A 14,707-nucleotide genomic window follows, 5' to 3' on the forward strand; every position below is an offset into this window, starting at 1 on the left:
TAGAGAAAGTACCTAAGGAGCTAAAGGGATCTGCAACCCTATAGGTGTAACAACAATATGAACTAACCAGTACCCCCGGGAGCTCGTGTCTCTAGCTGCATATGTATCAGAAGATGGCCTAGTCTGCCATCAGTGGAAAGAGAGGCCCATTGGTCTTGCAAACTTTTTATACCTAAGTACAGGGGAATGCCAGGGCCAAGAAGTGGGAGTGGGGGAGGCGAGGAGAGTGGGGGTGAGGGCAAGGGGGACTTTTGGGATAGCATTGGAAATGTAAATGAAAAAATACCTTATAAAAAAAGGAAAAAAATGATTTTGTTTCACAATATTGTGGTGATGTAGAATCATATACTGTTTTGTTTAGTCATATTGTCAATTGGTACTATATTTAGAAGGCTTTTCAAGTACACCCAGGAATTCGTGATTCTTTTATAAATTATAAGAATTACTTACTGATGGTCCTTTTCATTTCTGATCAATCTCTTTAACTTCAAAGTCTTTCTCATACGTACTTCTCTCTCATGTACAGCTTTTCCTAGAGTCAGTGTATTTTCTCTGCTGTTCTTTCTCCTCTGAGCTTCACACTCCTGTGGCCTGCTCAATTTCAATTGCATTGCTTCCTTTCTCTCTTTGAGTTCCTAAGGAAAAGAGCCACCATTGACAGTCACCGCTTAAAGCTCTGCTCACCTCCTGCACTATAAGATTTATATCTCAGAGGAGATACAAAACTATGCTGTATATTATATAATAAATATAATTAATATATAATATAGAACTAATTCTTTGAGAATTCTATGAAATGTATTTTGATCAATTTCTTCCCTTAACTCATTCTGGGTCTACCACTACTCCAAAATTCGTGTTTTCTCTCTTTTTAAATTTTAGTAAATTAGATTCAACTTGTGCTGCCCATGTACTATTAGATGTTGGGCCATCCACTGAGGCATGATCACTACATCCTTAAGGAAAAACTGATCCTTCTTCCCCTAGAAGCCATCAAATCCCACATAGCTTTTCCACTTGCGTTTGAGTTCCATGAAGATCCCCTTACTCTATGCTAGTGTGAATGTGGACTGACTGGCTTGGCCTTGTCAAGCTCTTGGGTTAGCAACTACAGCTTCTGTGAGTTTATGAGTCCAAGTATCATACCATGTCCAGAAGTCACTGTCTTACTTCAGACCCTGCTTTGACTTCTGGGTCTTATAATATTTCTGCCTACTCTTTTATGACGCTCCTTGAATATATATGGTTTTAGGTGTCACAGGCTGGCTTCAAACTCACTGAGTAACTGAGGAAGTCTTGACCTTGAATCCCTTGCCTCACCTCCTGAATGCTCTGACAATAATGTGCACCCATACCTGGTGTTTGGTGGTGTGGATGTTTGGCCCAGGACTTCATGCATTTTAGGCAAATATGTTACCCATTGAACTATCCCAGCCCCCAAAATATACTTATTTGGAAGAGAATGGTACATTTTCAGGTCAAAAAATGTTTTTAATTCAAAAGAAAATTATCTTTGTATGTTTTTCAGAAAGATTCTTGCTATGTAGTCCAGGCTGGCCTTGAACCTGTAATTTTTCTGCCTCAACCTCCTGAGTCCTGGGATTACTGTCTACCATGATGGACTATTGATATTTTTTAATGTGTACCCATTGTGACAGCTTAGGTTACTTTGTATCATAGAGAGCTGTTATGCAGAGTAGAGAGAAACATTCCATCTTACAAGTGAGAGACAATCTTACTGAGTCAGTGGAACTTTTCAATGAAGCTAAAAAAGAAATAATTATGTATGAAATAATTATATATGAGAGAAATAATTATTGTGACAAGAAATAAGTGACCTCAACATAGGCTCACTTATAATGAAAATATGTTCATGTAAATTAAAGGAACTGGAGAAAGAACGAACTCATCTCTTGGAGGATGTAACTGCAAACAAAAGAAGGATGAAGGAGCTAGAAGATAATTTGCTTTACCGCCTGACAAGCACTCAAGGGTCTCTGGTGGAAGATGAGAGTCTCATCATTGTGCTGAGCAACACCAAAAAGACAGCTGAGGAGGTGACACAGAAGCTGGAAATTTCTGGAGAGACAGAAATTCAAATTAACTCAGCACGGGAGGAATACCGACCTGGTGAGTCTGGTAATGGAAGACAAATGTCACAAGAAAATAGAGTCAGGCTGAAATGAGAATTAGAACATCCAATTAATGCAGGGACATTATACAATGTATAATGCATTTTATATTATATGATATTATATGCAATTACTGTGCAATAGGGGGTGGCCAATCATATTTTCTGCCATTTCTTTTGAGAAGTTTAGTAAATTAGAAATAGAAATATTATGTGATGGTATATACTTTTGGTACTATCTGTGGTGGTTGGGAAATGCTTTAAGATGCTCAGGAATTTATTTCAAAATGAAAAGTTAAAATATTGCTATAAAATAGTAAATCCTGAGACATGAGTATTATGGACTTTGCCTTGGCTCCATATCAAGTAGCAGCAATGTGTTGTGTTTATCCGGAAGTTGGTTTTCTGGTATTCATCTTTAGCTGGCCATTTAATAAACAGGTGTTCATTGGTTAACCAAGATGGGTCAAATAAATAATCAATTGACTATCCTTTAGCAAATTTCCTGGAAAAAGAGCTGAAACCATACCATGGTGTTACAGACAATCAGAGTCATCATCTTTGTTATGTCTTATGAAAGCTTGAGGCTTGTTCTCTATGAGCTTCAGAGGAAGTTCTGTGTGACCAACTGCATCCTTTGCTGAGTGTTAAATGAACAACCTTTAAAACTCCCCTTCTGTCCATCACGATAAAACACAGAAAACCTCTACTTATTAAAGGAGTGTGGTGATTCTCAAATGAGAACTTTCTTGGTTTCATTAGTACCCTTTCATTTGGTAAACTATGAAAAACTTATAAATGAAAATTAAATAATAAGCATTGCTCTAGATCCCATTGTTAGCAGGCAGTTACTGATGAGCCAAAAAGAGGTTGTTTTGAGTAATAAATTGGGGAAATGTGTTCGCACAGCTCATTTATTTTTGATTCTTGTCCTACCTCCCTCCCTGCTCTTTTTCTTTCAGTTGCTACACGGGGCAGCATCCTCTACTTCCTGATCACAGAGATGCGCTTGGTTAATGAGATGTATCAGACTTCGCTCCGTCAGTTTCTGGGCTTGTTTGACCTTTCCTTAGCCAGGTACATCTGTCCCTGGGAAGTTGAGCTGGATTCTTTATCTGTGAATGAGGACGATATTAGAATTTCCCTTTTGCTTATCAGTATGAGTATTTTCCTTTCTTAAGTCTGAGATTAGTGTAGTTATCAGCATGTTAACAAATCATTCAGACGTGTCATCATATGCCCAGAGGAGTCTAAGCTGGCCATTCATCCATTGATTTGATTCCTTTGGCTTCATGTGTTCCACTAAATGGGAAAATTTCCAAGACATTGTTGTGAATAATAAAGGCCTGTAGGTAAAATTGATTTAGACAGCAGTGAGGAATTTTGTTATGTTGCTTCATGTTGAGAGAATTCTTGTTAGTTTAGATTTAGGAGCGCTCTCTTCATGTGTTAAAGTAAAAATTAGTCCTCCAGAGTTACTTATTCTCCACCAGAGATGCTGTTTTTATAGACAAGTGAAAAGGGCAGCGGGATAAACGTGTCTTAAATGGTCTCTTCCTCAGGTCTGTCAAGAGCCCAATTACAAGCAAGAGGATTGCTAATATCATTGAGCACATGACCTATGAGGTTTTCAAGTATGCTGCCCGAGGCCTATATGAAGAGCATAAATTCCTGTTCACTTTGTTACTCACCCTAAAGATTGACATCCAGAGGAACCTAGTCAAACATGAGGAGTTTCTCACTCTCATTAAAGGTCAGTAGAAAGTGCTGCGTACATCGCAGATGTTGTGAATGCTCATCGTGGATTTTTTTTTAAATTTCTAAGTTGTAATAGTTTCTTCATATTTCAGTTTTTATTTACTTACATGAGACATTTCACTTGATCACTTACTAAACATTGACTATTTGTTGGAAATGTAGTGTGTCTCAGGGCTTGGAGCAGACATTTTATCAAACCAAATCACTTGCAAAATGCCTGAGTTGTGTGTGTGTGTGTGTGTGTGTATGTGTGTGTGCTACAGAAAAAGTAAGGAAACAAATAAAATATGTCCTATGTGGGAAGTTAGCAAGCACTTTAGAAAAGTGTTGGGGAAGGGGAAGAGTGTTGTACTTTTCTTGTGCTATGATAGAATTCCCTGATCCCACCCTTACCCTTCCAGCCCACAAAATAAATCTCAAGGGAGAAAGGGCTCATTTGGCATTCAATTTGAGATGCAGTCCATCATGGTTGGATATTAGGGCTGTAAGAAGTTGAGCGAGCCAGTCATATCATGTCCACAGCCAGAAAGCAGGGGGCACAGGATGCTTGTGCTCAGTCACTTGCTCTTTTTTTATACCATCCAGGACCCACACCTGGGAAATAGTGCCTCACCCCCACTTTTAGTGTCTGTCTGCCCTCCTCTCTTAACCTAAGCAACATAGTCTTTCAAAAGCATGTTCAGAGGCTGTCTTAGTTAGGGTTTTACTGCTGTGAACAGACACCATGATCAAGACAAGTCTTATAAAAAACAACATATAATTGGGGCTGGCTTACAGGTTCAGAGGTTCAGTCCATTATCATCAAGGTGGGAGCACGGCAGCATCCAGGCAGGCATGATGCAGGAGGAGCTGGGAGTTCTACATCTTCATCCAAAGGCTGCTAGTGGAAGATTGACTTCCCAGGCAACAAGGATGAGGGTCTTAAGCTGACACCCACAGTGACACACCTATTCCAACCAGGTCACACCTATTCCAACAAGGCCACACCTCCAAATGGTGCCACTCCCTGGTCCAAGGATATACAAACCATGACAGAGGCTAAATATCTCCCCAACATGGATGTGTCTATAGGTCTATTACATGATTCCACATCCTGACAAGTTGGCAATTAATACTAGTTATGAGGGAGGGCATGAATGGGTATGGTAAATGAGCTATAACAATAGAGTAAAGGTTTTCTTTTATTAGATATTTTCTTTATTTACATTTCAAATGTTATCCCCTTTCCTAGTTTCTCCTCCGAAAAATCCCCTATCCCTTTCCCCCTCCCCCAATAGTGTAAAGCTTTAAATTATGTATATAATCCATTCTCTAGTTGAGTAGATCATAGTGACTGGCATCCGATTCAAGATTTGAAATAGCAATGAAACAATTACAGAAGGAATTTTTAGGGAGCTAGGCAACATAAGGGATGAAGGGAGTGTGATAGAGACAAAGCAAATTTGGCAGGGTCTCAGAAGCCTGGAGGGTGAGGTGATTTATTTATATTTATTGAACCATTGAACACAGGTAGACCTTTGGGTCACTAGTATATACAGTTGAATAGAAAGCCAGAAGACACAGACCTGTAGTCAAATATTCATTAAATGGTATGCATATATTGTACATAGAAATGGGGATGCCTGTGCATGTTCTTTAGTTGGTGGTTCAGACTCTGAGAGCCCCAAGGGTCCAGTTAGTTGACTCTGTTGGTCTTCCCATGGAGTTCCTATCCCTCTTTGGGACCCACAATCCTACCTCCTATTCTTCTGTAAGAATCTCCAAGCTCCATACATTGTTTGGCTATGGGTGTCTATATCTGTCTGAGTCAGCTGCTGGGTGAAGCCCCTCAGAAGACAACAAGCTCCTGTCTGTATGATTCAGGAGTCTGATGGGGGTGGAGGAGAAGCAGCAGAAGAAGGAGGTCCCCCCTGGGATGGCAGGCTGCTCAGTGCAGCAGGCCAAATATTTAAACTTTTAAATTGTAGCTCTATTCATTATAACTAATCTAGGAGTCCTTTAACAAATGAAGACTATCACAAGTGAGCTCACTGTGTGCGTGTGCGCGCGCGCGCGCGCGCGCGCGCACACACACACACACACACACACACACACACACACACACACACACACACACACACACTACTCACAATGGGGTTTTTCCTTAATAAATTAAAATAAAATTATGTTGGTTGAAAGAAAATTGATTCAACTAGAGATCATATTTAATGAAAGAAGTCAGATTCAGACAAATACCACATTTTTACCTTCTTTGTCAATCACAGACATTTATATAAATATATAAAATCATGTACACAGGTATGTTAAGAAAGTAGAAGTGAAATTGAGAAAATGAAGGGTTTATTTGGCTTATACTGCCATATCACTGTTCAGAATCAAAGGAAGGTTTACAGGCAGGAACCTGTAGGCAGGAGCTTATGTAGAGGCTATGGTTGAATGCTGCTTACTGGCTTGCTTCCTATGGCGTTCTCATCCTTCCTTAGAGAACCTAGGACTACCAGACTGGGAATGACCCCACTCAAAATTAACTGAGACCTCCCACATCAATCACCAGTTAAGAAAATGCACTACCGTCTTGCTTCACAGCCTGATTTTATAGATGGGTTTTCTGAATTGACACAAAATTAGCCAGCACAGAACATTATATCACACACGAATACGCTTTTTTTCAATATCAAGTCTATATTCCCCCTCCAGCTTCTCCCATATAAGCCCTGATCAGTTTAACCTCCCAGCTTCAACTACCATTTTTAAATCCACTGGGTCCACTTAGTGCTATGTGAGTGTAGGACCATGTAGTGGTATGTGGGTATTCTATTACAGAATACATTCAAATTAAGAGAACTCCCTCTCTTCTACCAGCCATCAATTGCCAATGGATGGACATAGAAGTAAATTGTACCTTAAATACATTTATAGCCACCATTATACTCTCTCTGTTCATCATAGAAGTTTCTTTTGCAGTAGGTAAGAGACAAAACTTAAGGTTAAGGTATAAATAAAGAATAAAGAGCTCTTCCAACCAGGAACTGGTGGACCCTTCCCAGACACTTTCTCTACTGATGTCTTCATCTTAGAGTTCCACAAATCAAGAGGTGTGACAAACTAATTTCTATGAATTCCGAGGAGACTTTGATCCAGCAAAGTTAGTCTATTATAGCAGCACAAATAGCCTGGGACAAAATGTAACACTCTTCCACTACTGGTTTTTATTCATCTCTAAGATGATTTAGCTTTTGTGATGTTCTAAATTTTTTCTTAACTGTTGAATTTTATGGTAGAATGGAATAACTGGTACATTTTAATTATGAACATCTTTCATTTACAAAGAAAGTATTAGAACAAAAATTGAAATTTACATTTTCCTCTAAGGCGAAAGTTTCAAGGAATGAAGACAAAAAACATAATCCTGGATCATCTCAGGATTTATTTTGAACTTTTTCCTTTCTCAGGGGTTTATTAAAGAATATATTTAATCTGCGATCATGTTATTAAAATAATTTTTCTCTCAACATACAATCATTATTTGTGCTTAGTTGTACATTTTTGGAGCAGGCAAGGTAGTCACAGAGTAGTTGCCCTCTACTAAACATTGAACAGTGCTTCAACCTGCAAAGCTCACTCATTCATTTCCAAGAGTAGAATTTTGTTAACTCAGTGGCGAATACCTTATTTTTCCCATTTTGCTGGAAAATGGGCAGTTGTCATGGAAATTGGTGAGGCATTTATTGCTATTATCATTAGGTCTTTAGCTTCTCTCTGGCATTACAACAAGCTGTTTTCACTTTATGAGCTAATATTTCCATTCAAATAGCTTCAAGGCCCCATTTACCTTATTATAGATGAACTAAGATCGATTTGGCAAAGGGATACAATTTAATAGTACAGAGTGTCTAGATTAAGTGGAATATGGCTCAATAAATATCTCAAGCATTATTGTTTTTACCCTGCTCTGTAAAACAAAGAATTTTAATGTAACCTTGGGCTTTTCCACACATGCCCCAATTTCCAAATAATGACTTGCAGGCTTATTTATTTATAAATAAATGCCTAGGTCACAAGCTTTTGCTTGCTTCTTGACAAGCTCATAACTTGTATAACCCATTTAAACTGTTCTCTGTCTGCCACAAGACTAGTTACCTCTCCTCAGTGTCATGTGACTAATTTCCTCAGAGTCCAGGGTGAATCTCTAGCTCCTCACTTCCCAGAGTTCTTGTCTCACTACCAGAACCCACACCTTCTATTTCCTGCCTTCTGGTCATAGGCCATCAGCTTTGTATTGACAGGTGATGCTTCCTCACAGTGTACAAGAGATTATCCCTACATGTTAAGGTGGCCAAACGGGTTGAATTTCCCTTAATGAACATTTTCTTAAAATGCTTTAATGGATGTCTTTATTGGACAACATTTTATTATTTGGAAAATTCCCCAATGTTTTCTTTGGCATAAAATATGATTTTTACCTGCTGATATTTCTTGAGGTGGTAGCAGGTGTCATTAATTGTTTGCTGCTAAACATTGTGTATGCTTACATATCATTTATTCCCCAAAAGATAGGAGTTAGTACCAAATGGAAATTTTTGTTGTAGTTAGATTATCCAATGTGACAGAGCCCCTAGGATATGGACAAAATTGATATAATTTGTTTTTAGAAGAGAATCCTTCAAATATATCTAGTATGAATCTGTAGACAAACTATATATTTAAATATATACCAGTATAAGGCCATTCTTAGTACTGAGAAGAGCTGTTCTGTGACCTGTCATGTCTTCAGATTTACCTGAATTATATACTTAGAGCAGTACACTTAGGCTACATTGTTACATTTTAAAATGTGGAAGGAGAGTTCCAGGTAGATAAGATAGCTAGTCCTGGATGTTGGCCAGGATGTTAATTAGGTGAGAATCCAGCACTAACTTGTTTCCAAAGCTATAATGCTGGTATTTGACATTTTTCTACAATCATCTTTTCACTTACTTAGGTTTGAAGCATATTTCTCACTATGATTTATATCTCTGAATTTAATAAATGTCAAGGCAGTAAAGTCATTGAAATTAAGCCACTTCAAATAGAAAAAAAATTTAATGAGTTATTTTATACTAATGAAAAAAAAGGTAGTAACTTCATATTTTTTTTTATAGGTGGTGCCTCATTGGATCTAAAAGCCTGCCCTCCTAAACCATCAAAATGGATCCTAGACATGACTTGGCTGAATTTGGTGGAACTTAGCAAACTTAAACAGTTTTCAGACATCCTCGATCAGGTAACATGCTCTTTGAGTCTACGTAAGCTACTGTCATGGTGAGCAGCTTTCAGACCCATCATTACAGTGTTTGTGGGAGAGAGATGCTTTGCAAACCATCAGTCTTAGAAGGTATTGTTCACCTCTGATGTTTGGCCTTCCTGCAGCTTATCCACAATGTGAGAGCAACAGCTCCCATTGAAGGCCAGTTCCTCAGGAAGAAGTGTGTCAGGAAGTTTAATCGGAATTGTTTCAGCCTAAATGTCACTATCATCAATTTAAGGTCTATGTGCGTGCCTATATACAGGAAGGTCTATTCACAGGAAGACTGATAGTTAGATAGAATAACTACGTGTGTTCATAGTTATACATGTGTGTTCCCTTTAGAGAGGAAATAGAAGTGTACACATCCTTTATTACTAAATTTCCTTTCTTGGCCTTTGTCTCTCTTTCTTCTTCCTCTGGTGTTACTCCCAGTTTCATTCTAGTTATTTATCCAGGTGTGGAACTCATGCTGACATTTGTGTCTTCATCTATAGATTCCACTGTTCTTTAAATCTTTTAGTTGCCCATGATCTATGTATGTACTGGAATCATAGCAGTTGAGTGTAGGACAAGGCTGTAAGGAGATTTTTCAATATATGCTGGCCTTAGAGAAGTAAAATTAACAGAATGTTTTCCCCCAGGGGCAGGGTAAAGGGGATATGGCTGTTTGTTCTGACCAGGAACGGTCTTGAGATGGGTTTTTAACATATACCATTCATGCTCACCCAATACTTAAATTCTGGTGTATTTTATACCTTGGCTCATAACTGGTGTTGTTTGTTATTACTAACCAGTAATTTTGATATAATCAAATTTTCTGGTAAAATAACTCATTTTTGGAGTTATTAATGTGCTCTAGTACTCTATAAGAACATACCCAGGTATCAATCCTTGATCATTCTGGTCAGACATTGCTACCTTTTAGAGAGTGTGTCATGTCAGAAATCCTGCCCCATTGCACAACAGGATATTTATACATCATGAAACAAATTAAATTTTTATTCTTATATGAAAATTTCTAAATGTAAAACCCAAGAAATTCTTTCTTTGGTTAAACTAGTAAGCCTTGAGGCTTTCGTTATGTGGATTATCAGAAGATAAAAGATTCTGTTAATTTATAGATGTTATTTGTTTGTTTGAAGCTTTTGATGTTCTTGCCTCTGTAAGGCTGGTGTCCTATTGGTATCTAGATTCCAGAGGGTGATGCTCCATGTGCTTTGCCAATTGCCTGCAAGGAGTAGGTCTCTGATCATCTGTGTGATGACGATATTAAATGTAGTATCTCAGATTACTTTAGATCGATAGAATATTGATCCCAAACCTGTTTATGCAATAACAAATATGTATTAAGTATCTTCCTTTGTGTCAAAAGTGGTCCTAGGAAATGAGGAAACATGAATGAGTGAGGACTGGTTATAAGAGGATTTTATGGAGCAAATAAGATTTCCTCGAGATAATGAAAATGAGGCTCCATTGATTTTTCTTTCCTTGTAAATTTATTACTGTAATGGCAGAGGTGGAATCAAGTATTTCAGGATGCTTCCTCCCTTGGCAGCTTGCTGTAGACTGGTGCTCACCTAGACCTAGACTGATTTGGGAATAAGTGGTCTGTGATCTTATGTAGTCAGACATTTTGTTCCCAGGATATAAAGCTTAAAAATAGAGAGAGTATATAGCTTACACATGCCTAGAAAGTTTGATCGAGAATGCCCATGAAAAACCCCTGAAAGACTTTTGTGTGAAGTGACAGGCTTCTCAACCCATGGTGTTTTCAGATATCAGGGAATGAAAAGATGTGGAGAGTTTGGTTTGATAAGGAAAACCCAGAAGAGGAGCCTCTTCCAAATGCCTACGATAAATCTCTCGACTGCTTCAGACGCCTCCTTCTGATTAGGTCCTGGTGTCCCGACAGAACCATTGCCCAGGTAAAGGATGTAACAACAGAGAAGGTTCTGAAGGAGAATTTTCCTTGAAACTTAAAGAAGTATTTTGAATGTGATTATCAACCAGAATTTCCTTGTGGGCTTCTAAGCAATTTTCTAGTGAGACAAATGTGATAAATGGAGATGCAAACAGCAAATGAAGTACTGAGGTGCACACTTCTCTAAGTGATTTATTAAACCCCTTTGGTCCTGGTGGTAAAACAAAAGCAAATGAGAAAAATCATGATTCTGAGCTTGGCATGTATGAATAACATAAACGTAATGTATTATTCTCATGTATCATTTTATAATAACCCAGAAAATATATAGCTGCTCTACTTTCCTAGCTGTAAATCAGCTTTTGTGTAGGAAAGAAAAACCATGGGAGCAGCGAGAGAGCCATCTAGCAGGACAGACACGGCTCATCCCTAGATAACGCCACAGCTCTAGGTGAGAGGAATCAGGCTGCCCTAAAACTGAATTCTGCACATGGCTGAAATGTGAATCCTTCTCCCCAAAGCTTCATCTTCTCCAAGACTATTTATATCCTGGTCTTACACCACAGGCATTCACCCACTAAAAAGGCACAGGTCTTGTTTCCACAGTTAAATCTTTAGAATTCAGCACAGGTAGACTTCTTAATGGCTGTCATAAAGCAATCATGGAGTAAAACCTGCAGGACTCTGTATTCACCTTAGTGCCTATAGGGAGTGTTACAGAATGAACAAGGTAACTACCCCCAACTCGACTCAGGTACCACGGATCATAAGAACAGCTAGATCCAAAGACTTATTAAGAAAAGGAAAACAAGTTTGGCCGCGAAAGGCACTGAGATCACCCTGTGACACTTTCCCCTTTCAACTTTATTATTTTCACTCTGGCTTAATGAATGGTTGAATAGTTGCCTTTTAAAAGGCAGTATGGGAGAAGAGGTACAGGTATAGCTGGTTACCTCCCTTCTCTTTTCCCCCAGAAACCATTTAGTGTCAAAGTTAAACTGAAAGCCTAAGTTGGTTCTGTAATGTCTCCATCTTTGTAAGGCTTTGCACTCCTCAGGTTGGCCACCAGTGTGGTTTCTTTGCTATTCACACTTTTGTATCTTCTCGCCAACTCTGATGCATACTTTAAAAAAATAAATGGCGAGGACATTCCATTATCAACTTTCCAAGTCCTCCAGTGAATTCCCATGGTCCATGTTTAGGAACACTCAGTTCCTAAATAAAATCTAGATGGTCCTCTGGAAATGTGTTATACCCTCTGGAACTTGTATCTGTACAAGTCCTTTTAAAATTTATTGCTAGATAAGCTCTACAAAGTGGATACAGTTGGTCCCCATCCCCTATCAGCAGTATAAGGTTACAAATGATGCTCTTCATTTTGTCTGCTGTGATGCTCCACAGCAGGGGATGTCAGGTGGGTTGGCTACAAGAATTCCACACTGTTAGAAGGTTTCTATTGCTATATACACAGTAATGTCTAAAAAAACATACCACAAAGGAAGGTCAGTCCATATGAGGTAGCTTCTGAGTTCATTCCCCGGCCCTCATTCCAAACTTGAGCCTTTTAAATTGAGACCAGATGGAACAAAATGTTCTTTGGACTTGGATGGAGTCACCTATGAAAAATGTAGCCTGGATATTTACTTGTGCCAATGAGGTGTTAAGGTTTTATGGGTTGGCAGGCTGTGCGGGAGCCAGGCTTGCCCACACCGAATCATCGCTTACACAAATTATACTGAATGTCCTCCATGCACATGAGACAACTTATTCTTGTTTGCTGAAAAATTCCTGCACATGTGTTCACTGCACGAATGACTTTCTTTTGCTTCTGCACTTTGCTTAAATGTTCCTTTGTTAGGATGTGTGCTCTGGTGTATTTCTGAGATATTAATTGGTTTTGTTGTTGCAATCCTCTCAGGGATGTGGTTTATTCACTATTACTTGGTCATTCTATGTCTAATTCTGAGGTGAAGTATAAGTCCCAAAGGCAGGGTCATTCTGTCACTGCTCTGTAGGGGCCATCTGACACATATCCTTAGGCAAAGAAAAAGGTGGCAAACCAAGTTTTATATTTTTTTGTAAGATGGGGATTTATGGGCACAGGGAGACTCAGTTATGCCTGTTTGTCCAATGTGATGACTTGTATGTTAAACTGAAGCCATGGAGGTAAAGATATTTGTTCTTCCTCAGACATATAGTTTTGTTTTCGAGGATTACAACACACAATGAACTGCAGCCTCTGAATTTGAAACCAATCAGAAACTGTGACTGTGATCCCAAGAATATATCTCTTTCCTAGGAACAAGAATTTTATTTAAAAAAATCCATCATGATTTCCATTCTAAGTAAAATAGCTTTCTTTATCAAGGAGTTATAAAATGATGTCTGGGCCTCCTGAACAAAATTGATCAATGTGTCTCCAGATAGCTTGTGAACTAAGCATAACTTACATATTATTAATGCCAGAAAATAATAATAAGATATTTCATGATGTAAAAATTATGCACCAATCAAATCACAGTGTGATGCTTTAAATTTTTATTCCATCTTAATTATCAAATGATTGTATACATTTATAGGATTTTATTACATGTGCACATTGTGGATCATTCAAATCAGGCTGTGAAGTTACTGGAACAAAGTCATGTCTTTTTTGTTTATGTATTATATCAAGGTGCTTTTGTGGTACAACAGATGGGTTAAATAATTGCAACAGAGACCATATACCCAAAAAGCTTCAGTGATTTGCCATTTGACCCCGACTGTATTGTATTGGCTTGTATGGCAGTGTATTAGGTCCATGTGGATTTGTGTGGATGTTTTGGGGGTATTGAGTACCCCATTAGCTTAAAATAGAAAACATTTGAGCATTGAGTATATGTGAAGCACACTATAAGGAGCTGCAGTGGTGGCAGGTCCCTGTGGTTGGGCAGCAACTGCAACTGTGGAATGCCCAGCCTTTGAATTACTTCCTGACTACAGCTCTTTACTGTCCCCAAGTGTATACATAGAATATATTTTTGATGATATCACTGGGCATGATAAGCAAACTTTTAAAATACTTGGCAGAAAGATGCAGAAAAAGATGTGGGCATTTAGAATAAAGTTAGAGACTCTCACACTGGATCTTGCCCATTTAGAACACATTGTGATAGACATTATGGCATATTATATCTCAAACTGAACTGGATGGCACGTCATATCTTCAGAACATCTCTCAACTACTAAAATCTGCAATGGGAGGAATGTCTGAATGGGTGATCATTTCTAGGACCGTCAGGCACAAGTCCTGACTGGTCATTTTATCACTACTGGTCTAGCCTACAAAGCAGGGCTCTTGACAAGAAACTTCACAGCCCCCTAAAAAGCTGGGCAAGCTCTGTCTTCCCAACATCATTTAGTGATAGTTTTCAAGGCAAGAATACTGTGCATTATACCAAATCATCATGTTTTAAACCTTGCATTGGTGGTAAGCTGGGCATTATGTTTTGTAATAGGACAGGGTGGGAACTGAGATGCTGGGGGAGAGAATTCATAGTCCAGTGGTCCAATGCTTTCTCAATGATCATCTGTGAGTTTGGGGAATGTGAACCTATTGTCTGTTTCCCAT

General features: G+C 38.6%; 1 protein-coding gene across 1 annotated transcript in view; it reads left to right on the top strand.

Annotated features, from left to right (window-relative positions):
• Dnah5 (dynein axonemal heavy chain 5) overlaps nucleotides 1-14,707 on the top strand; it is a 249,534-nt gene that overhangs the window by 207,216 nt on the left and 27,611 nt on the right. The window contains exons 66-70 of the mRNA XM_021183130.1: nucleotides 1,887-2,130; nucleotides 3,094-3,208; nucleotides 3,694-3,884; nucleotides 9,031-9,152; nucleotides 10,952-11,101. Coding sequence (XP_021038789.1) covers nucleotides 1,887-2,130; nucleotides 3,094-3,208; nucleotides 3,694-3,884; nucleotides 9,031-9,152; nucleotides 10,952-11,101 — 822 coding nt within the window. The remainder of the gene's footprint in view (nucleotides 1-1,886; nucleotides 2,131-3,093; nucleotides 3,209-3,693; nucleotides 3,885-9,030; nucleotides 9,153-10,951; nucleotides 11,102-14,707) is intronic.

Source organism: Mus caroli, chromosome 15 (assembly GCF_900094665.2).
Source record: "Mus caroli chromosome 15, CAROLI_EIJ_v1.1, whole genome shotgun sequence".
Taxonomy (NCBI): domain Eukaryota; kingdom Metazoa; phylum Chordata; class Mammalia; order Rodentia; family Muridae; genus Mus; species Mus caroli.